Raw genomic sequence first — 23,315 nt, forward strand, 5'->3', positions numbered from 1 at the left:
GAATCCAATGCAGTCTGCAGTCCTTACACCCAGCCTCTTTCCATGAACATTACGAGGCCAAAAGTCTATTTTCCCACCCTTACCAGCTGTGCACTTAATTGGTCAGAAAATGCCACATTGCCATAATGCTCCCTGACTCTTACCGTCTATAAACACACAGAGACAGAATGTTTGTAAAAAATAGTTTATTGCAGTCATAGGCTACTGCAAGACGAGATCCACATTGAACTCGATAACTATAGTGCATATAACAGAAAAATGATATCAACAAAATCTGTTAGATAGAACTTTACAACTATAGACACATCGAACTTTAAATGGTATGGTGCATATAACTGAAAAATATTAGAAACAAAATTTGCAGAACCTGGGGAAAATGTTTACCAAAGTAGCAATACTCCTAAATTTGAGATTCCAGAAACATATTTCTTAATACATTATTTCTCACAATCACTTCTTATGTCTTTGCGGAAAACAGAGTGTCCTATGAGATAAGAATTAACCAATTTCTGCATATTTTTATAAAAAGATCACAGTTACCCGGAAAGCAACACCTGTACAATTTTTGCAATGATCATTACAAGCGATTCGGGATTTACCTATCACAAATTTCAACACACATAATACTGTCGGTGCAGGTAGATGCGAGCCAATTAGCCGAATCTAGAGTAGCAAAGCAATCGAATACAAAATGAACCACTTGCAATGCAGGTATAATCAACCGAAACCTAGGCCTATGCAACAAACTCGATTATTGTTCATATCTATATTCAGTTTAATCAGCCATGAGGGATAAGCTAGACCTAATGCAGTTTATGTTACTTTGTATAGATTCTTGGCAATGAAGGCAGCAACAAAATTTTCAACTACGGCTCAAACTGAAAGATTGTATCGTCATCACCATAATAGTCAGTAGTTACCGCATATTACTTTGTATAGATTCTTGGCAATAAAGGCAGAACAAAATTTTCAACTACGGCTCAAACTGAAAGATTGTATCGTCATCACCATAATAGTCAGTAGTTACCGCATATTACTTTGTATAGATTCTTGGCAATGAAGGCAGCAACAAAATATTCAACAACGGCTCAGACTGAAAGACTGTATCATCATCACTATAATGGCCAGTAGTTACCTCAGTGAAATAGCACACATTTTGCAGATACATTTCATCTACCACCATAATATCGTCCTCGAAAATTTCCAAATCGGATTTTAGTCGCTATATATATAGCCTTTGAAAAATCAATAGCGGTAGTCCCTCCAGGTTTCAGTCTTGGACTGCAAACACCCCGCCAAAAATGGAGCATGAGATTAATCAATACCAAGACATGCTGTCATAGAAGACGGTACGACCAACAGCCCTAAGTATCTCGATTACGCAGCTACTCTCAAATATCCAGTTCAGGATCCGCAGATCAAGGGCTCGAGACTATTCAGACAGCTTGGTAAACTCAGTACCGGTACTTGGCATACTGTTTCTTCCGAGCAGAGCGTTGTCGGTCGAGTTATATGTCAGCTTCACTTTTAAATAGCTGTCGATTTATATCGCATTCTGATTTTCGGACTGTATGCTCTTCAGACCCCGTGGGCCTTGATCTTGAGATCTTGTCGGGTGCGATGATTCTTGATTTCAACCAGTCTGCTTGTATCGACTGATCTCACGTAGGTACCCGTGTCGCTGCCTCACTCCGTTTCCCATGCACAAAATAATTCTTTTCGAAGTGTTCAATACACATGACCAACAATTTGGTCAACATCCATCCATTCCCCGTCACAAGGACGCAATACAACAACGAGACATCGTCCATTTAAAGCACTCGACATATACCTCAGTTATGAATCAAGGACTGGAAGTGCGCGCCTCTAGTGGTTGACCATAGATGTGAATGTCTCCCATTCGATTTGGTACCAGCACGCATTCTATCAGTTCAATTTTATCGCAATATTGCGATACTGCGTAAAGACAGGAAGGACTCGAAGCGACCACCATTACAATCGATTCAAGAGACTGTAACCGGTCGTTTCGGCATCATCATCATCATCATCATCATTGGTTTATTAGCAATTTTATCAGTTCAATACACCACAAAAATGCGATACAATGAAAAGACAGGAAGATGTCGAAGCGACAAGGAGTAGTCTATGGAATCTGACACCCACCTTGGCCTAGGCGATGTAAAGAGGAGGCATGCACACTGAATGAAGGTAAAGAAGATAGTATAGAAAAAGAATGCGACAAGAAATAGGGCGGCATGTCATGGGAAGCGAGATCGATAGGTCAGTCGTGGTCCGGTAATCTTGAGGATGGACTGTATTTATTTAGTAGTAATTGCTTGTATTTCGACTCATTTTTCATGCATTCAGTTTACTATCTTTTTATTACTTCGCATTGTGTCCTGTGTATCGCATCGAACAATGTGAGTCTTGCAGTATCACGATTACGATTCAAGACGTCACAAGAATTGTAATACCATGAATACAACGGACGGAATCGAAACCATAGTCGTTTACAGCTATGTCGAAACGACTTCCAAGGTCTACAGTACAAGAACGGAAAGCTAATTAAAAAGGGGAATGCACAGTGCGTAATTTGATAAATAGCCTACAGAACAGCGATGTCGTCCACAAATTGTAATAGAAAATATATTTCCGCCTCTAGGAACATGCTCTTTCAGTTGAATATAAGTTGAGAATTCAATATGGTTGTTAGCATTCGACTGAGAAATAGGAAATCGGCGGCCAAGTAACCACTACTAGCGATCCGACGTGCATTTCGGGACTTGAATAAGAAAAATGATCTTTTTTAGGCCAGAGAGGGATGGGTATTTCAGGAGTTGAGTCGGAAAGATGACCTTTTTTTTAAAAAAAAATTCACCATTTTCTCAGGATTTTACTCCAGGCAGGCATGATATTTTTGAAAAAGTGCCCTCTTTTCAGATTCCCAAATTATGGTAACCCTAAATACCAGTAGGCTGATGTTGTTGTTAGATGGATTAGTCGTACTTGGTCGTTTCAACATCATCCTATCCATATATTACAGCATTTGCGTTTTGATCAAATGAAAATAATAGAACCACTGATATAGCGATGATGGCGTGATGTCATGTTGACTCCGTAGCGCTTGATAGTGTCGGTTGCTATGGATACTACTTGCTTATGGTGTTTCCCCTATCGAAGTTTTGCAATCTCGGGTTTCAACCTTAGCGCTGCTATTCTGAGTCCTGAGAATTTCTCATTTAATTCAAGATAGTATATTGCGTTTACGAAATGTATCAGACAATGGAAATATACATGGCTCGGAAAAAGCGTGTTTCTAGTCAATATAAGTAAGTTGTAATTTACTGGACACATCCAGTTCGCAAAATCCTAGATTGAATTACAAAGAAATACAACAAAATTTGAAAAATCTAGTTTAGTTTGTATCAAATTATAGTTTTTTTCTCATAATAATGAGAATGACAAATGTCGATACACCAAGCCTGCTCGTTTCGCACGATACAGTCCTCCTGTGGCATTTTCCTTTTCAAGAAACCAGAAATTAGATTACAGTATAATTAAAATGAAAGCATGGAAACATTTCAAGAATAAGATTACCAGCATTTCTCTCTAATTAGTCTAATTAAACAACTATAATTATCTAGATTTCCATGTCTGGTATAATGGACGTGTGCCTATCAATGTTCCCTCTAAGCTGCGCAAATGCGCAGTGCTGACACGGTCTCTGCGCACAGAAAATCTAAGTTGCGCACAAAAAATCCGAAGTGATGACCTTTTTTTTAGTCGTTATGCACTGTTGTCCAAGGTCTGCGCAGTGAGTTGGTGCGTGTGCGCAGCCTCGTCAAAAATTAGAGGGAACATTGGTGCCTACAGTAAATAGAAGTCTGAATAAATGTGCCAATTTTATTGCAGCCCAGATTCCAAAAGAATCTTTGACGCCAATATCAGCGATGACGCAATGGGCGACTCGATGCTGAACAAGAACCACACACAGAGAAGGAACTCTCCGACGCCAACTCATCCAAGGGAACCGGAACGACGCAATTGTCCACATCCATGGCACAGCAGATTCTTGAGACACAATGTCAGGTAAGTTCCTTTTCCGATGAGTCAGTTTACTCAAGCTATTTTAAAATCTCTTCACAATGCCTCGGAATTGTAACATAAGTATATATAAGACGTGAAAGATATGGAAAGAACACTAACCTTAGTCCACAAATCTTAAAGAGAGAGTATATTTCATCATCATCATTTTATTAAAATTTTTATCAAATCAATGCACCACAAGATTGCGGTATTATGAAAAGATAGGAGGGTGCCGAAACGACTTGGAGTAGTCTTTTAATCACACACCCACCTCGGCCTGGAGCATTTACAAATTGCATTGCCACTATAGTACCGTATGTCCATATACTTCTAGTTTGTTATTGTTGCCATTGGTACAATGCGAATTTCATGATCTGCGATTTTGACTGTTGCGTCATACTTTGCCTTTTTGGTTTTTTGCTTTTAGATCTGTTTAAATCCCTTTAGTGTGCCGTTAACTCTTGAAAAGAGGCACCCGAAAAGTGTTCGAGTTTAATAAATATTGGGTTATAATGGATGTGGTTATTGAAAGCTATATATATTCAAGTTCTGTACCACGAAGCAGCTATTTAATTCTAAAGAAATGCAACAAAGCTCGTCATATGAAATCAGTTGATTCTCATCAGCATGAGAATGTAAAATGTCTGTACAGTAAGCTTGATGCCTTTCACACTATACAGTTCTCCTGAAGCATTTTCAGAAAAACTAGAAACACGATCAGAATTAAAATGAGAGTGTAGAAACATTCAACAAATTAGAATAGCGGCATTTTGTTCTAATGAGTATAATTAGACAACCAACATTACCCAGTTGTTCAAGTCTGTTCCCAAACACGCACCTTTGATTTTGGCAGGTGGTTGAACGAACCCTTCTGCTACGTAGCGACAGAAAGCACTGACGCCGAACAAACCAATTGGTGGCCATCAAGAACAAGCGAAGAGTCGCTGAAAGATCCCCCGAAATCAATGGAAACAGTTCAAAGATGTGACTTTCAAGGAGGCGCTACGGTACACAGGAACACGCGACACACGAGCAACCCGTTCACAATTCCTGCCAAAGGCATTTGTGAGTATAAGTGTGTGATAGCCAGGATTACCACACAATTGTTGATATACAATGTTCTTTTGGATTGTCTACTAGTTTCTGACGATTACCTCTGAGGCTTGTCAGCCGAAAATAGTCGGGTTCATTTCAATGTCAATATATGATTGGAGTGCTGATGTTGTAACACTACTTCCATCTTCTGCTTGAACAGTTGGAGGGCATTGGTTTCCATCACTTTCTACTTCTACTTAAAGGGGCACTGCACTCTAAAAAAGATGTGGTCTCAAATCGAAGGCCAAAATGAAAAAAAAAATTTGGCCGCAGCATTTTTCTTCAGAACGCCACCGTAATGGAGCTACAATTTATTGAAATTACCACAAAAACTTGACGCTCCAGCAGTCACGCAGAGATCAAACTTTGTATAGTTGTTAGCCGATGTTATGAAGGAAATATGTCGTACACGCCAAGGTGATTTAGATACCGCGTTCAACGGAAGATGTTCAGTCAGGAGATTTATGTCAAAATCGGGCCTAGTGTATTCTATTTCTTTAGGACAGAAATAGATCATGTCTAAGAATGTTCTATCCATAAACAATGTTTTATACATAAGAATAGGACATGATCTATTTCTGTCCTAAAGAAATAGAATACATTTGGCCCGATTTTGACATAAATCTCCTGACTAGACATCTTCCATTGAACGCGGTATCTAAACCACCATGGCGTGTACGACATATTTCTTTCATAACATCGGCTAACAACTATATATAAAGTTTAATCTCTGCGTGACTGCTGGAGCGTGAAGTTTTTGTGTAAATTTCAATAAATTGCAGCTCCATTACGGTGGCGTTCTGAAGAGAACAGCTGCGGCCAAAATTTTTTTTTCGTTTTTCCCTTCAATTTGAGACCACATCATATTTAGAGTGCAGTGCCCCTTTAACAATTGAATAGTATATTCATATTGAAATAAACCCGAATATTTCCGACTGACACTCGTCAGGGGTAATCGTCAGCAAATATAGTAAAGAATTAGAACAAACATTTTATATCAACAATCGTATCACAAAATATGACATCACCGGCATGAAATTTCGAAAAATGTTCTTCCCAATTCACCGTCAGTTGTCGATTACCCCTGACAAGTATCAGCTGAAAATATTTGGATTTATTTCAATATGAATATACTACTCGATTGTAAATTGAAGTTTTATATCTCCAAGAATCTCTTCTACTTAACGATTCTAGATGCAAACTGCTTTCTTTTATTACTTAAATGTGAAATAGTCCCTGCAGTTTTAGAATACGGTGTCTCACAAAACACTACTCCGACTTGCAACTGAGTAGAGGCTCTACTTTACCTTCTACTTTAGCAGCATTACTGCAACCTGCATTTCACAACTATTCCAAACAAGTACTTACTTTCAGTATTTTGGATTATTGAAGTATTTGAGTGGCAGAGTCGAGGTTGGCACAGATTAATTAAATTACTTTGAAAAGTACAAGTACTACATTTTGCCTATTTGCCATACTTAGTGAAGTGGTTACAATTTCAGACTACTGCTATTGTTACTTCACAAGTTTGAGTTTTTATAGGCAAAACTGACCCTAGAATACTTTTTACTTATAAATTGCTTGATATTTATGTATATTAATATGCGATTAAATTTGTCACTGTTTTCAGTACCTGTTAACGAACCGAAGAGAAATTGTGATTCGGGCGACTGTCTTCTGGAAAGCATTTCATTCAAACACGGATATAATTCGAGGCTTGACAGAAACGAACCAATCAGAGGAAAGGTTGGATGTCTTCATGTCAATTAAGACCTGCTCCTGTTTTATGATGTCATCATATTTGTCGTCCCTTGCTCTGGACAGATTTGTAAAAACTGCCAATTTAGTCAGTTGATTGCCAACTAACTACTGGGTTTTTGAGTAGTTCTACTTCTAGTTCTAGTTGTGGATTTTTAAAAGTGAGTACAGTAGTTCTTGTTCTAGTTGCGCATTTTGAATATGCAGTAGTTTGTACAAGTCTGACTGTGAAATTTTATTAAGAACATACCGCAGAGCAAGTTTTCATAAAGATTCCATACAGACATCCACATGCAAAGAAACTACGTTTTCAGCCATGACCTGTTGCTCTGAATCTCTTACGCTGTGGATATAAATGGTCCTTTATTTCTTAATCGCGTGACAAGAGATCAATACTTGATTTGAAAATGATCAAGTAATACCTCCCATTAAATGTCTATTCTTTGTTTCGTAATGTTTACAATGGAATGTTTCGTGTTTATTGTTACAGGACAATTAATATGTTCCCGATCATGCCCGGCCGCTGTTCTGAGAACGTAAAGTAAATTAACTCCAACCATGTTTGTAACGGAGCATTGTATAGCACTTCATAAATCGATGGCTTTTAACCTCCTCAATACAATATCAGATAAATTCACACTGCGTTATTGTGAATACATAAATTCCTAATTGTCAAGAGAGTCATTCGCTTTCAACCAACATGCTTAGTGACAATGTAATTCTACTTTTTTGAAGTACTCATGTAGGTGTTACTCACTAGCACTAACTTTTTACGCAAGTGTTTGTTTTAGGCTACTTTCACTTGAACAGTTTTTGAGGTAACTACTACTTTTTACACATTGTATTTTGATATAAAGAGAGTTGTTTTGGGATAGGCACAATGATGCGATTGCTCGAATCTGAATCGAGTATTAAATCTAAAGATTTGAGTTAGGTGGTGTGAGATGATTTATTTGAATGCTGTAATTATAATTGCCACGAAGAGTTAATTTATTAACGGAGATTATGGGTTCAAATGTATTTTCCACTGTAGAATCCTCAAAACCTGAATTTGTTGCATCGCAGCATACATACATAACATAGTATCGAAACTATATTTCTCGTTCAGTTCAGTTGATAAATGAGCTCTTACTGGTAAGGAGCATATAATTTGAGTTAACGTAATCGAGAAAATCATCTCACACTAATCAACTCAGAAGAATGAATACTCGATTCAGATTGAAGCACTCGGATCACTAAGCCCTAAGCATAAATGCACGAGTTATGAGATGAATTTTCAAAATTTGAAACTAATTTTACTCTACGTTTCATTTCAAGCTGCACGGTAGTTTTGTTTGGGACCGGGTCGGGGAAATCGGCCAAAACAAAGTGATCGTCACCCCCTGGAATCAGAGACACGTTCATCGATGCGTGACTGTGCCAGTAACAAAGCAAGAGCAAACGACGTGTTCCGCAAAGATGTCAAATCCCAGTATGTGGCAAATTTCATCTAACAAAAAATCTATTTTCTTCTTCCATCATCTTTATAGGTTATGTGTATAGGAGAGGGCACACACAGAAATTGTGTCATCCAAAATCGAGCCATAAGGAATATTTGTGGCATAGATTCTCTAGAACTTACTCGGTCTTAGATTAGGCTACTTGAACTTCCTGATGTATATAATTATGAAATATCTAAACTGATGCATAAATGTTAAGAATGATTTCCCCTTTCTTCAATACCTGCCGTGCATTGGATCATCAGAACCTGCTCGTCTATTTGTACACCGCATCAACTCTGCATTGACACAACAGTCTATCGAATATAGGGAACCAAAATTTAGAACAGTGTGCCCGAAGGTCTCAAAGAACTTGCCTTTATAAGTCATATCGTCACCTCTAGTCACATTTTATGTTTGATGAGCGAGATAGTGTAATGGTTATCCGTCCGGCTTCTCGAGCGGTAGGTCGTGGGTTCGATCCCCGGCCGGGTCATACCAAAGACTCGAAAATTGGTATCCGCAGCTATCATGCTGGGCGCTCAGCAATTACGGATAGCATGGAGGAGAAAAAAAGACGGGGGCACGGACTACATGACCTCATGGGGCCGTATCGCAACTCCGTCGTCAAAGCATCTCGATGGTGCAGGCGAAAAAGAATATCATATCTCTCTCTCTCTCTCTCTGAATCAATAAATGTCTGTCTGTCTACCATGAATTTAGAACTCAATATATTGATCATTTGCTGAGAACAGCATCATTGAGTGAATGATCGTGATTGTCTGATGTTCCATGTTTTATCTCCCCAATTACTGCTTTCAACATCCATGGTTAGCATATTGCTGACTGTTGTTATTTCATTTATATGTGTTTATCTATTCGTGTCTGTTATGTAGTTGGATACTATCCACTATTAAAGTTCACTAATATGGTGGTGACGAGTAGCAACACTGTTACAGGTCATATCGTCATCTCCAGTCAAATTTATGTTTATTTCGGAGGAATCAGTAAATTGTCTGTCCGTCAACCTCAAAATTTGTGGGATTTCGTCAACTTGCAGTTTTATATAGTTAGAAAGTATTCTTGGCCTGTCGTGTTGTTAAATACTACAAAGATTCGACAATTTGATGGAGGTCGCCTCTTGGCTATCCAACAACAGATTAACATTAATTGTTAGAATCAAATGACATGAGTCACGTCTGATGTAGATGAATTCTTTCGTTTGCAGCTATGAACCCCCAAGACTCACATCTTTTTCAAAATGTCAATTTCTTTCCAGCACCAGAGTCGCCACAAGTTCAAGGACATGAAACGGCAGATTTGGGGCCCAAACTGAAAGTACTACCACCGATTGACGGCCTACCAGCTCCATCGTCATGAGGCATATTCTTTTTCTTCTTTTTTAATACACGGGTGACCTTGTCTATTCGCCATCTTGTTATTCTGGGCCGTAGTAAGCACGGTAAATTCTGATTGATGGAGAAACACAAAGAATGCAGTAGACCGGAGCATTCCACAAATGATTTTGTCGACCGAATAGTACCTCCAAGTCATTCCCTTTTTGGTTGGACTAATCAATAAAATATATCACTTTCTCTTTCTTATACTATACAAGATATATGTTTATTGATATATAAAAGTTCTTTTCAACTCTCTACTAGTTGCTGACAATTAACCCTGATGAGTGTCAGTCGAAAATATTCGGGTTAATTTCAATATCAATATGTTATTCAATTTATGCTCGGAGAAAAGCTTGACTCAAGGTTGTAACCAAGTCACAAAGCTTCGAGTCACAAGTCAATCTCACTTTTATAGTTTTGACTCGAGTCAAGTCGAGTCATTTTCGATTTACCACCGAGTCAAGTCCGAGTCCAAGTCATCGAGCAGAGGGTTGAGTCCGAGTCACGGTATTATGACTCGAGTCCAAGTCATGATGTTGACTGCTCAATTTCCGATTAAAATCTTGATGAAACCAACTTTATAACTATGTTTGGTGATATCGGTTGGTTCGCATTTATAGTATACTAATTTTCCTCACTTTTAGCAGTTTCTGGTCTCATTTTGAAGTAACAGTACCAATATACGAAATCCCAACATGGTGGTTGCTTTACAATTCTTCGAATTTACAATGAAATGTCGGTCTTGGCCGACTGAGTGTCGAGTCATATGACTTGGTTCGAGTCCAAGTCGAGTCAATACACTAATTGACTCGAGTCGAGTCATTTCCGTATTTTGAAAAATGACTCGAGTCAAGTCGAGTCATCAGAAAATCGTGACTCGAGGCAAATATTTGTTGGTTAATGCTAGTAGTGCGAAAAATGATCGGGAAGATTTCACGTCATCGGGCAAGGTCGTTCACACTTTCACTTGAGTGCCAGCTTACAGTCGATATTTATCAAAATATGCCAACCAAGTTGGTGCCAACAGGAGTTTGTGTACCATCTTAAACTGTTACAGCGATCTCTTCACCCTGATTATTCGAAATTTCATGCCGGTGACATCATATTTGGTGATACGATTGTTGATATACAATGTTCTTTTTAATTCTCTACTAGCTGCTGACGATTACCCCTGACGAGTGTCGGCCGAAAATATCCGGATTCATTTCAATATGAGTATATATTTAATTGTATATTGAAGTTCTGTCTGTATCTCCATATTTCCTACTTAATCTACCTTCAATTCGAACTCCCTTCTGTAGAAAAATTGTGCCATCGCTGTCCAAATCATGAGACCTGCGTCTTGAATATGTATGAATGTTCTCGACCAAATTGCCAATAAATCAAATGTTGACCACACTGAGTTGTCTAACAACCAGGACTGCATTGGATGCAGCTTAGTATCAGCCAGCAGTGTGAGGAACAAGTTGCTGCCAGACCTATGCAAACTACCCATCCAGTCAGTTGGAGGACAGCTAACCACTGTCTTTTCAAGTAGTTCTAGTTGCAGTTGTGAATTTTGAAAACTGAGTAGCTCTAGTTCTATTCGCGGATTTTAAAAGCGAGTGTTCTAATTGCAGAAAACTTGGGTTTCCAAACAACTAGAGAACATGCGTCGTCGTTTGGCGTGAATCGTTCTTTTGTGATGTTCTTGCAAGTTCAGAGTCATCACTACCAAGTGACACAGCCAGAGGATGGGTTTTAGGAGTCAAAATCCCCGTCTAGTTCTAGCAGATTCGAAAATCCAGTAATTTTGCAAGTCATCGCACATTTTGACTTTAGACATGACTCAAGTCAAGTCGAATTTACGAAGTACGAGTCATGATTTAAGTCAATGCATTTCGCAAGATGATTTAGGCACCAATTGAATCAACTATTTAATCTGGAGTTAATTATGATTGCAAAGGGCGTTGTATCAGTGTTGGGATCAAGTCACTACCTTCCTGTCACGAGTCATTGCAAATTTTGACTCGAGTCAAGTCAATCGATTTTTGAAGGAGACTCGAGTCAAGTCAAATTGAAATTTCGAAGTATGAGTGATCATTCAAAGTCATTACATTTTGCTAGATGCGTTAAAGACAGGTTAATTGGCCGTTATCTTGAATAAAATAACGAATATAAAATTAAATATATATGCAAAAATGCGTTTTATCGCTCACGCACAAATAGAACTGCTAATAAAATTCGTCAATAACTGTATATGTATAGCTACATCAGGGGTATCAAACATACGGCCTGCCAATGTTTTCATCCGACCCGCGAAGCAATTCTGAGTAGACAGAGTAGTTGACTCGAGTCATACTGACAGTTAGCTGAAGCTCGCTAAGCAGAGAACTTTCTGAAATCAGATTCGTACATGCTTCTCAAAATTATATTACAAGCAATTTTGCTGTGCATAATTGAAAGCGCCTACCGAGAAACGAATAAAATGTACCCATACGTATGATCAACACCACGTAAGATGTAGCTCTATTAGATAGCTGCTTGTATTCATGGCACAATGATGCGTCGTCGGGGCAATCGTTTCACGTGCCAAATCAAGGAGATCACAGTTACAAAATTGCGAATCCTATAAAAACGTTAAATTCAGGCTGGGCACAATCATTCGAGAACTCTTAATCTCAATCGAGCATCAATTTTTTGCAGTACTAAAATGATACGTTCCTTGCCATTAAAAGCTAATCTATGACTTGAATTATAGTTTCGATGCTATTTTCCACTGTGGAAGGTCTGAAATTTCGATAGGTCGTATCGCAGCATACGAAACACGTAGTACAATCAGGATCGAATCACTCAGTTACTCGATTTCACCCAGCCCTGGTTAAAACACGCATAAAAGTCGTTCTCATCATTGAAAGGGTGAGTCGGAAAATACACTAAAATGCAACAGAAGAGAAAAGCAATAGTGTGTGTGTGTGTGGTTTGGCATCCGCGAACCAAGTGCTATGAGACGGAAGAATAAGTGGAACAAGGTTATTGCGATAGGTAGAATTTCATAGTTCCAAACTAATACCCGGCCGGTGGGAAGAATGCAATTAAAAAACAGGAAGAAACACATTTCATTTTATAAGGCAACAAATAATATGCTGATATTGACAAATTTAAGGAAGCTTTTTGACCGACTCTCAACAGAAGTGAACATCTGTAAATACAGTCAGCCAAATTTCGTCCGAGTTGCGAACGTCAGACAACAGTTACGGTATAACAGAGAGAAATTTAGCTATAAAATACGAATGCAAAATGACAGATTTTCCGAAAACACATTCGGCTACCTTGCTACAGAGGCTATTTCAGCAAATTTTCACACAATCTCACTCATAATACTGATGCACACCCATCCAAAATGACTTTCTACTTAGCAAGATCTAAAGTGTAACAAGTAGTTCTGCCTAAAAACTGTCAGGTAGAAGATGAATCAGTCAAACAACAACACACAGACACAAATTTGGTTAGAAAACACCCAAATAAACAACACAACACTAAAGAAATCTTCCTAGGGTCGTACTGTTATTTGAATACTTCCATTTTCAATTGAGATTTTAGGCAAAATTACTTGATTTTTAACAATTTTGATTTTGTAAATTCGAGAAAAGTAATTCTGGGGGCTATTGTGCGACTCTGTAGCACGGTGATCAAATCTATTTTCAGAAAATTACACATATCAATCATTTTGCGTTACTATTTTATAGGTTAATTTGTGTCCGTTATCTTCCATTCGCAATTCTGTGTACTTACGTTGCAATGGCAAAATTGTTGCTATATTTAAAATTAATTCATTTAATATTGCGAATTTGGCTTCTATCGCATTTAAGATGTTCCCTACTGGTGATAGTCGGTGAAAAAGCTTCGAGTTGAATCAACTTGTCATAATCAACATATTTTTTGTCGCGACATTAAAATTCAGTACTTCTAAAAGCATATTTTATAGAGCAATTGATCATTCCGTGGATTCTATCCCTCGGCAAAACAACAAAATCAATCCGCGATGAACACGAACCGCAATGTTTGCTTCTGCGATAATCTCTCCGTCAGAGTTCCAAGAACTAACGGGACTTGTCTCGTTATTTTCTCTCTCACTTTTGCTGGGTTTGGAACCTCGGCCACGCTTGTATTTCACTCGCAGGTCTTCGAGGCTGAGATGGACGCGACCTCCTGTACTTGAGCTGGGAGAGGGCAGTGTGACATCACACTGGTTGGTAAGCGCGGTCTGCATTGGGATGAACTGAAACGCTTTGACTCGACGGACTTGGACGAATGGAAAGTCGAAACGATCTCCCCTGTACAGAAGAGAGCAGAAACATTCACCTTCTAAATTTAGATTAGTTAGAATTATAGCTACAGTATTTTACAAATTAGATGAGAATTAGAATGATAGCTACACGGTTTCTTCCGAATTAGATTACAATCAGAATGATTGCATGAAGTTCATTCAGTATCAGTTCAGAGTTTATCCTAATAAGGGAATGTCTGTACATTAGGGTTGTTCAAAAACAACTTTTTTCTACAAATTTAATTTAGGTTGGCTTAAATAATGCCACGCGCCAAATTTGGTTCATTTACAACCTGTAGAAGCGAAGCGCTATAGTCGAAAAATTTAAATATACCATACACTTTTTCCGAATTTTAATGGCAATCCCATGAAAGCTGCATAGCAAATTTGGCTGAATTTTGCCTGGTACAAGCCAAATTATCGGTGTTTCGAATTCTGAATAATAGTATTTATGGTGGGCACTTCTATAATTATTAATTACAGAACCAGCCATTGAACATGTCATTTTTTCATATCGAAATTTGGCATCGTCATGACAAATGGCAATTTTCAAATTCTCAGATCAATTTTGGGGTAACTGCAGTGCCGTGACAAGATTATAATATATATTTTTGGAATCGTTCAAAAACAGTTTTGATAAATTTTGCGCTATCATCAAGCCTTGGCGTCACTATATCAGTTCACGGAGTGACCAAAAATTGTCAGCCGTCTCTATCTATATTACGACATACTTTCCGGCATGAGCGATCATGTATCGCAAAAACTCGAGCCTGGTGCAGGACTTGACCATGATCAGGTCGACGGCCCCATCACTCAGATGCGAATGGGGGGAGAGACCCAGGGGTGATCGTTCGCAAGCGCACGACATCACCACCCCATTCACAGACATGAAGTTGCCCCGGATCACCTGAAAAGTAGGCAGGGTCATTTGCAAGTACTTTCAATAACTAGATTTCTACTCAAGTAAAAGTAGCAATTTTCAAAGTATCTGTTGTCAGTACTTGAGTAGATTTACCATTGTGAATATCCACTCGGTTGCAAGTAGCAGTAGCAATTTCCAAGTAGTAGGTGAAAAAGTAGGTATTCTATGTCAAATGTTGTTAAAGAAGACTGACACCAGTTAAGTAGAAGTGCAGTCTAAAATCACGAGCACCAGAATAAGAAGTGCGAGCACGCAAAATCAACTCCAGTACTCCAGAATTCCAAGCACTTCGTTTCTGAACATCTCCGCAGTCTTTGACAACTAGAAAGTTTCAAGCTTTTTCAAATTAGATTGGAATTACAGCTGCAAAGCTTTTTTTTAAATTATAGCAGAATTAAAATTATTGAATTTGCAAAACCTTGGACCTTGATTAAATTTTCGTTAATATCAAATCATCGTTCATTCTTGTGAGCATGAGAACGGCGAATGCCTGTACAGCGGGCTTGGCTCGTTGCGCACGATACAGTTTTCCTGTTGCATTTTCAGGAAAACCGCTAATTAGATGTGAATTAAAATGAGCGTACAGACATTTCATAAATTAGATGAAAATTAGATTACCGCCATTTCGCTTTAATTCGACATCTAGCTGTCCAAGTTCGCGCCCCTGTTTGCTATGGTGTCCGGACAATACTGAGAAAACCATTACCGAGAATGGACACCACAGAGAATGGACACTACCGAGAATTGACATTACCGAGAATGCAATATATGCAATGCAGGCATGTTATGCATATGCACAATTGCACATGTCGTGTGAGAGCATCACGTCGTTGCCACATTCGGTATCGATGCTCAGGTATACATTTCTCGACAACGTCAGTCCCAGGTAGCTATATTCTTGACATTGGCCATTCTCGGTAATGACCATTCTCGTTAATGGCCATTCTCGGTAATGGCCATTCTCGGTAATGTCCATTCTCGGTAATGACCATTCTCGGTAATGGCCATTCTCGGTAATGGCATTCTCGGTAATGGCATTCTCGGTAATGTCCATTCTCGGTATTGGTATAGAACCGTTTGCTACTGATCATCATAACAAAATTGTCGAGAAAAATACCGCTCAAAATCACCTCCCATTTTTCCTCATCTTTAAATCGCAACGAATTGGGACGATCGTGTTTTGCCGAAGGAACGATTTTATCGTTCGAACAATCTTCAGATGGCTCCTCTTCAAACTAGAACGGGAGAAATGATAAGTGACAAAAAGTCTCCAAGGAATAGCAGAGTAGCTCTGGTACCTTGATTTTTGTGTCGCCTGCCGCGATCTTATCAGAGTAATCCACAAAATCGGACGGTTTGATCGAGTTGAAACCTGAAATAGCGTACGTCACATTAGCATGCGACTTTATAACTACAACCCTAGCCTTGAAATTAACCGTCGCATACCGTATGTATATTCTAGTCCCAACCTAACCCTGAAATCAACCCGTATAACAGCCCCAACTATATCGTCCCCACAGTGGGCGCTTTTGAGAAACAAGGGGGCGACAGAAACGTTAGAGCATCGACTGAGATCCGGTATATTCAATTATTACGACCAAAAAATGCACATAAAAACTGCTTATCCTGCATATAACGCGAAAGTACAATTAAAAATAGTCAACGTAACGGAAAGTGTACACTGACTGAAACCGGTATTCTGAGCACCTACTCGTAAAATTGACCGTTTTTTATTCAATTCATCAGCGATTAGAGTTGGGTGAATAAATTCCCCGTTCATGTCCTCTTTTTTGATATCTGTAAATATGGGGGGCGAAAATTTGTGCAGAGCTTGATAAGGGGGCGATGAGTAGTAAAGGGTTGGGAACCACTGGTCTTAACTTACCCCAACCTTAATCTAATCCTGAATCTAAGCCCAAGCTAACCCTGAATCTAAATCTAACCTACATCCCTAAATCAAGGCCTAACCTATCCCTAAATCTAAACCCAAACCATCCCAAATCCTGAATGTAATCCCCACCCTAACACACAGGCCGATTTGTCGCATGCTCCAGTCTCGTAGGCTGTTATTTAGTATGCCATACGTCCGCAGAGCAAATTTCAGACCTTCAGACAAAGACCGATTTCTGACGTGGCCAGGAGGATTCTTTGGTTTCTCGTTTTCGCCTGTAATGCTCAACTCGAACGTCCCGTTCTGTGTCGAGGGGGTGAAGAGCCCCGTCTCCGAGTCTTCCAGTCCGCTTTTACAAACAGAGCACGGACTTCGACAGAAAGACTCTTTGCGAGGATCTGCAGCGAGATTTGAATTCACATGAGTAGCTTAACAACTTGAACTAAAATCAGGGCTGAGCAAAATGCTTTCACTTCGAGTACTCGAATACGAATCGAATATCAATTGTAATTGTTCGAGCCAAGTAGTGAGAGACGTTTTATTCGAGTACTGAAACGATACGCCAATTATAATAAGATGCTTATCATCAACGTTATTCTGGTATCGACACTATTTACATAACGTAGAAGTCTTGAGATTCAATTGGTTGTCGCAGTATACAAAACCTGTATTACAAAGCTACAAACGTGAGAAAAAATGGCAGTTCTGTGAAGTTGTCATCAACAGAGTTGGTCAGTAACGAAGTACTTGTACTTTTTGAAGTACTTGAAGTAGATTTTGCCTACTCACACTACTTTTTAAGTAGTTGTGATTTTAGACTACTTCTACTTCTACTTGAGTTTTCAGTTTTGTAGGCAAATATAAGCGTAGAGTACCTACTCACTTACTTGTGAACCACCACTCCTACTTCTACTTGAGTAGAAATTCCGGCGTTACTTCTACTTCTACTTGAGTAGCGACGGTGACTACTTTGACCACCTCTGGTCATCAACCTACGTCATTGTTTTGTAATGTACAATGAAATAGGCATGGTCGAAAAAATACCAAATTATCATTAAATTGATGTAGAATTGACATTATTTTTAGAGTGGTTGCTTAAAAAATATGCATTTGAACGTTGAACTGAAAGCCTGACATTTGATTCTGACCCGCATCACTCAGATATCCTACATAAAAGCTACCTGTGTCCACATCAGCCGGCAGATAATGGACTTCTCCCGAATACGATCTGTTTTTGAGGAAGACATTGGCGCCGACCACTGTGTAACGAGGAGGTCCAAGCCAGCGGTAATTTTCGCTGTAGCGAAGCGTGTCTCCAAAGTATCCGTACCCTGCAGAAAAGCTTTTGCATTAGCATCCTGCTAGACAGAGGTGGACAGCAACGAAGTACTTGTACTTCTTCAGAGAGCACCTGATAGGCTTTCGCTACTAGCTTAACTGGTTATGTATTAAGACAGGGCCGGCCAACCCGTGGCCCGCGGGCCACATGTGGCCCGCGAGAAGGTTTTGAGTGGCCCGCGAGGTAATTTCCGAAATTAGTAATATAATACAAAATGGATTGCACAGATTGTGAACTTGAAAGGCCAATCAAAAATTTGATTAGTCTTGCCGCAACACTTGAGATGTGATGACCAAAATATCAGTTCCGACCCATTGGCAGATCCATGAGCCAGTCACATTTTGGTATATCTTCGTACACTACAATATAGCAGAATAATTTGAGATAGATTTATCATAAGTAAAAATTTTCTTCACGTTTCGCGCAACATGTCGTCACTCGAGTTCTGGCTTTAAATATTGTTACCCCTTTGTGAAAATGAAAGAACGCCTTGTATCAGATTTAGTCTAATTATATTAGCGATTACGAGACAAAGTGTCGTTCAACATATGCGACCTTGCGTTTGCGCTAGCAGGAAGACCGTCGACGATGAAACCTAGGCACAAAATGATTGATGCATGTTGGTCAAAGCATTCGATATCGATGTGTCCAGGCGACGAATAGTCCAGTCCTTGCAAACTGCGCCCAGCGATATACAGCAGGCCCGCAATATAGTCAAGTGACAATATTATTGACCTATGAAGTTCGAAAAGTTTTCGCGCTTCGCGCGGCCAGTGGCCCGCGTAATAGTTCGTCAATCGAATGTGGCCCTTTGGCCAAAAAGGTTGGCCAGCCCTGTATTAAGACAAGCGCGGCTTCTACTTCAGTTTTTGCTGCATAAACACTTATTTTTATACTTCAGTTTATGAAAGTAGAAAGTAGTTTTGGGATGGATCTGTGTCATTTTTTGTCAATGAAATTATGTGTGTGGTGTGTGGTGTGTGGTAGCAGACAATGTTTTCCAAAATTGCTCGATTAGTGAAGTGATCAGTAGTATTGCATTTTTCACGATGACACATTCATCTTCCAATGTGTGAAGTAACGTATTTGCAATTTACTACTACATGTTTAACTAACCAACTAACTAACTGTTTAGTTGTGAATTTCGAAGAGTGAGTGTTTCTAGTTCTAGTTGCATATTTAAAATAAAACTAGTTGCCGAACAGCCAGAACCATGATGTCGGTGTTGTGTGATGTTCTTGCAGCTTTTGCTAGCTCACAACTAACAGCGACGTAGCCAGGGGGTGGGTTTCGGGGGTCAAAATAACCCCGCATTTCACAAGCAAAACCCTTTCTTTTTGAACTTCAATTTCTAGTTAGTTGTGCTACAGTTAGTATCCGCTGATTTTTAGTTCTAGTTTTAGTTGCCAGTTTTGAAAAGTGAGAATGTCTAGTTGAAGTTGCACATTTTGAAAACGCAATAGTTGATACAAATCTGCTTCTGACCTGTGAGAGACAGTGAAAATTGCCGTAATTTTCCGTCTGCCTTGTGCAGCGACACTACATCCAGAGGATGAGAGTCTCCCAGGATGATATGCAACGCGGATGTCTCCACGTCGTTGATGCCCTGGGTGACAAAGCTCACACAGTCTGTCGAACCTGTCGATATAAAAACAAATTCAGGGCGTCTGATGGACGATCGCAGACTTAGTCAACTAGATATTTCTAGTTGTGAAACTAGAGTGAAATGCCAGTAATTTAATTTGGAAAATGTTTCTGTGCTCTCATTTTATTAGTGATATCATATATAGTCTTGCTGAAAATGCTACAGTAGATCTGTATCGTGCGAAACGAGCCAAGCTTGGTCAACAGATATTTGGCATTCTTATGCATGAAAATCAACTTTGATATCATATGAAGTGAAATTGTTTTTTGTTGAATTCAGTCATTCTAATTCTAATCTACTTTGGAAAAAAACTAATACAATTTGGGGGCGGAAAATTTTTCATTTGTCTAACTCCGGAATCCGGATGATGGATTCTGGAATTTAATCTAAATATATATGGAAGAGCATTTTATTGTGTTAGGTGTTTTCCAGGCGATTGCCTTTTCTCTTTATACAGGCTGCCGGTAACAAACAAGTTACAGTTTGACAGGGTACAAAGGTTACACAGATGGAAAGATCGGGTTGATTAGGCTATAACTTGATCGTGATAAGCAATCTTTATTGACCAAGAATATGTCGATCATACATAACCCATATTTTACAACATTACCTCACACAGCACTGGCTGGTTCCGGTAAAAATCAATCAGGACCTAGAATTTTTGAAGCTCAGACAGTGCCTGTGGAGCTATGCAAAGAGTCTCGTGAATAGGAGCTTTTGTTATGTTAGGCATCAGCCATAGAAACCTCGTTTCGGACAAAGAGATATCGAACAAAAGGTGCCAATCACAAATGAGTTCAAAATTTTCCTTTCACTTCAAACTCACGTTTTTTCTAACAAACCATTGAGAATTACACGAAATATGATCAAGGTACTGTTGGAGGAATACAACTTCACTATCTGCATAATCATATTGAAATAAACCCGAATATTTTTGGCTGGCACTCGGGTCAGTAACTAGTACAGAACTACAACTTGTATAGCTTATCAAAAGTTGTACATGTTCTTTCCAATTTTATACTAGTTAGGCCTACATGAAATAACAACTTTTTATTAAAAATTTAATCACTAAAAGCTTTTCGACTGGCTCTCATCAATAACAAACTTCCGTAATGTGATGAATCAAATTCAAACTATTGTCTCAACGTGACGTAATAATAATGATAACACACAACTGGTAGACAGTGTGACAGGATAATAACTTTTAACAAGTAGGCTACGTATTCAGTTACCGTAATAATGACTTCGTGAAGGTACAGAATTTCAATACACAATCGAATGATATATTCAATAGTTCAATATGAATTAAGTATTCATTTGCCAATAAGCAAAATCAAACACAGAACATTGGTAAAATATCCAAGAGTTGGACCAGTGTTTCACACACTTTTTCTATATATATTCAAGTTTCAAGACACTACGAAGAACATAATGCCAGTTTTACATTATATTAAAGAAAGATACTCTCATATTTTTCCGAACATGCTGCCTATTTCATTGCACTTTGTAACAATAAAGTTGATTGATCACGACTTCATTGATATGTTATTTCCAGGAACGATTGTAGCTTTGTATTACATGTTTTGTATGCTGTGATACGACTGATCTAGGTTTAAAGGCTTCCGCAGTGACAAATTCTATCAAAACTACCATTGCCGTTGACAAATTACCTCTTAGTGCCAAGGAGCGTACAATTTTACTACTCGAAAAATATAATCTGTCACAATTATACTCGAATCATCAGAATTAATACTCGATTGAGATTCAAGTACTATAATCATTGTGCCCCGCCCTAACAATAACTGCTACTTCGTTCAATGTTCATGAATAGTAGCCTATGCATACCTGCAGGAATAACCCCGACACGCATGCTCGGCCGACGGTAAGTTGGGGAGTTCCGCGGGTCGCTGTTTGAAGCATCGAGCTTCCCATCATGCTCGAGCTGAGTTCGAGTTAAGAGTCCGTTCACGACTTCATTCAACATGCCATCACCACCGACAGCTATTATTCCATCATAAGTAGAAAGGTCTTCTTTTTGCACATAGTCTTTTGCCTCATGTTTCTGGCTCGTTGTTATTACATCAGTTTTCACACCTGCTTCTGCAAATATGGGTGCCACTTTCTTTTCATATATTGTTTTCGCAGAACCGGTACCGCCATACGGGTTGACAAAAACTAAAAGATGTTTCGGGCGAGTTGAACTAAATTTTGAAATTTTACCCTGCAAAATTTTTGCCCATTTTTCACACAATTCGCCGTCGGAAGACTTCAACTTGATATGCGTTAATTTCCATCTGTGGTCTTTTGATCGTTTCACAGTTTTTATTTCAATGTGCGGTAATTTGGTACGGCTTGCAATAGTGAGTCCTTGTTTCCATTTTTCTTGAGCCTCGTGGCAGTCTATAAACTTGACGGATAGTAACTCAAAAAACGGGATGAGTTTCCGAGAATAATTGTCCACGGTTTTGGTTTCTTTCAAGGTTTGTATCTCTAGATAATCTTCTTGAATTTGAAGAGAACATTTATTTCCGTTGAAAACAAACTCAGAGTGCTCTCCAGGCAGCATTGCACCTAATTCTTACAAGGAAGAGAAAAGCATTAGGCCTAGGTAATGTGACAGTGGACCTAAATACAACACAGGGAACAGAAATTTGATTGTGATGCTTGGAAAATAAATTGCACAAGAAAAGTGAAAGCTGGAAGCTTTAAGCAGACGAAAAACATCAAAATGAACTGCTAAGTATAAATATATATGGTGTCATAAGCAGTTTAAACACTGAAGAGTTTCTTGGAGGTATACAGAACTTCAATATACAATTGATTAGGCCTACTTATTACTATATCTATATTGAGATGAACTAGTATATTTTCAGCTGACACCACATTGCCATTCGATTAATGAGTAGTATGCATTTTAATCTGCTAGCTACAAACTATGTTCTTGTGCTACCTGTTTCCTCAGTCTGCAAACTATTGCACTACGGGTTGAGCCACTAGTAATGATTTTCATACAGTATTCGCAAGCAGCAAAGTTAAGGAAAGACAGAAACTTTTTCAATACATTAACCATGTTCAGTAAGCGACACTTAAACCGGTGATGGCTGTAAACACAATCATTCACGTCTTAGTAGAGTAATTCCCTGTCAACATGCAAATATTTTTTAAATCCGTCTCCACACCCCCTCAAGATTTTTCTCTAAATCTACATACAACTAAAGTATCTAGTTCTGAGTACAACGCAATTTATTTCGGACAATTTCGTTGAACGGCTCTCGAGTTATTGCAGTTTGAAAAATGATGATTTTGTGGTTACTCAACCATGAAATTTGGTAACACAAAACCTGTGTATGATTGTAACTGATATAGCTCAGAGGTTACGTAGAGTAAAGGTT

The 23,315-nt window shown here is 38.9% G+C and overlaps 2 protein-coding genes across 2 annotated transcripts; one reads left to right on the forward strand and one right to left on the reverse strand.

The window, feature by feature from the left end:
- The first annotated feature begins 3,168 nt into the window (after window positions 1-3,168).
- LOC145449634 (uncharacterized) lies at window positions 3,169-9,843 on the forward strand. The gene is made up of 6 exons (XM_080328031.1): window positions 3,169-3,329; window positions 3,913-4,089; window positions 4,940-5,151; window positions 6,812-6,927; window positions 8,257-8,410; window positions 9,697-9,843. The coding sequence occupies exons 1-6, from the start codon at window positions 3,271-3,273 to the stop codon at window positions 9,795-9,797; spliced, it is 819 nt and encodes a 272-aa protein (XP_080184157.1). The 5' UTR covers window positions 3,169-3,270; the 3' UTR covers window positions 9,798-9,843.
- A 2,368-nt stretch (window positions 9,844-12,211) lies between these two features.
- Window positions 12,212-23,043, reverse strand: LOC145449616 (ceramide kinase-like). The gene is made up of 8 exons (XM_080328011.1): window positions 21,769-23,043; window positions 19,764-19,916; window positions 18,121-18,270; window positions 17,155-17,337; window positions 16,347-16,420; window positions 16,179-16,283; window positions 14,858-15,033; window positions 12,212-14,133 (listed from the first exon to the last, which is right to left on the reverse strand). Exons 1-8 carry the CDS (start codon window positions 22,487-22,489, stop codon window positions 13,794-13,796), a joined length of 1,902 nt encoding a protein of 633 aa, XP_080184137.1. The 5' UTR covers window positions 22,490-23,043; the 3' UTR covers window positions 12,212-13,793.
- Window positions 23,044-23,315: the final 272 nt, after the last annotated feature.

The sequence above is a fragment of the Botryllus schlosseri genome, chromosome 11, assembly GCF_051294905.1.
Source record: "Botryllus schlosseri isolate E-star chromosome 11, Bs_hap1, whole genome shotgun sequence".
NCBI lineage: Eukaryota > Metazoa > Chordata > Ascidiacea > Stolidobranchia > Styelidae > Botryllus > Botryllus schlosseri.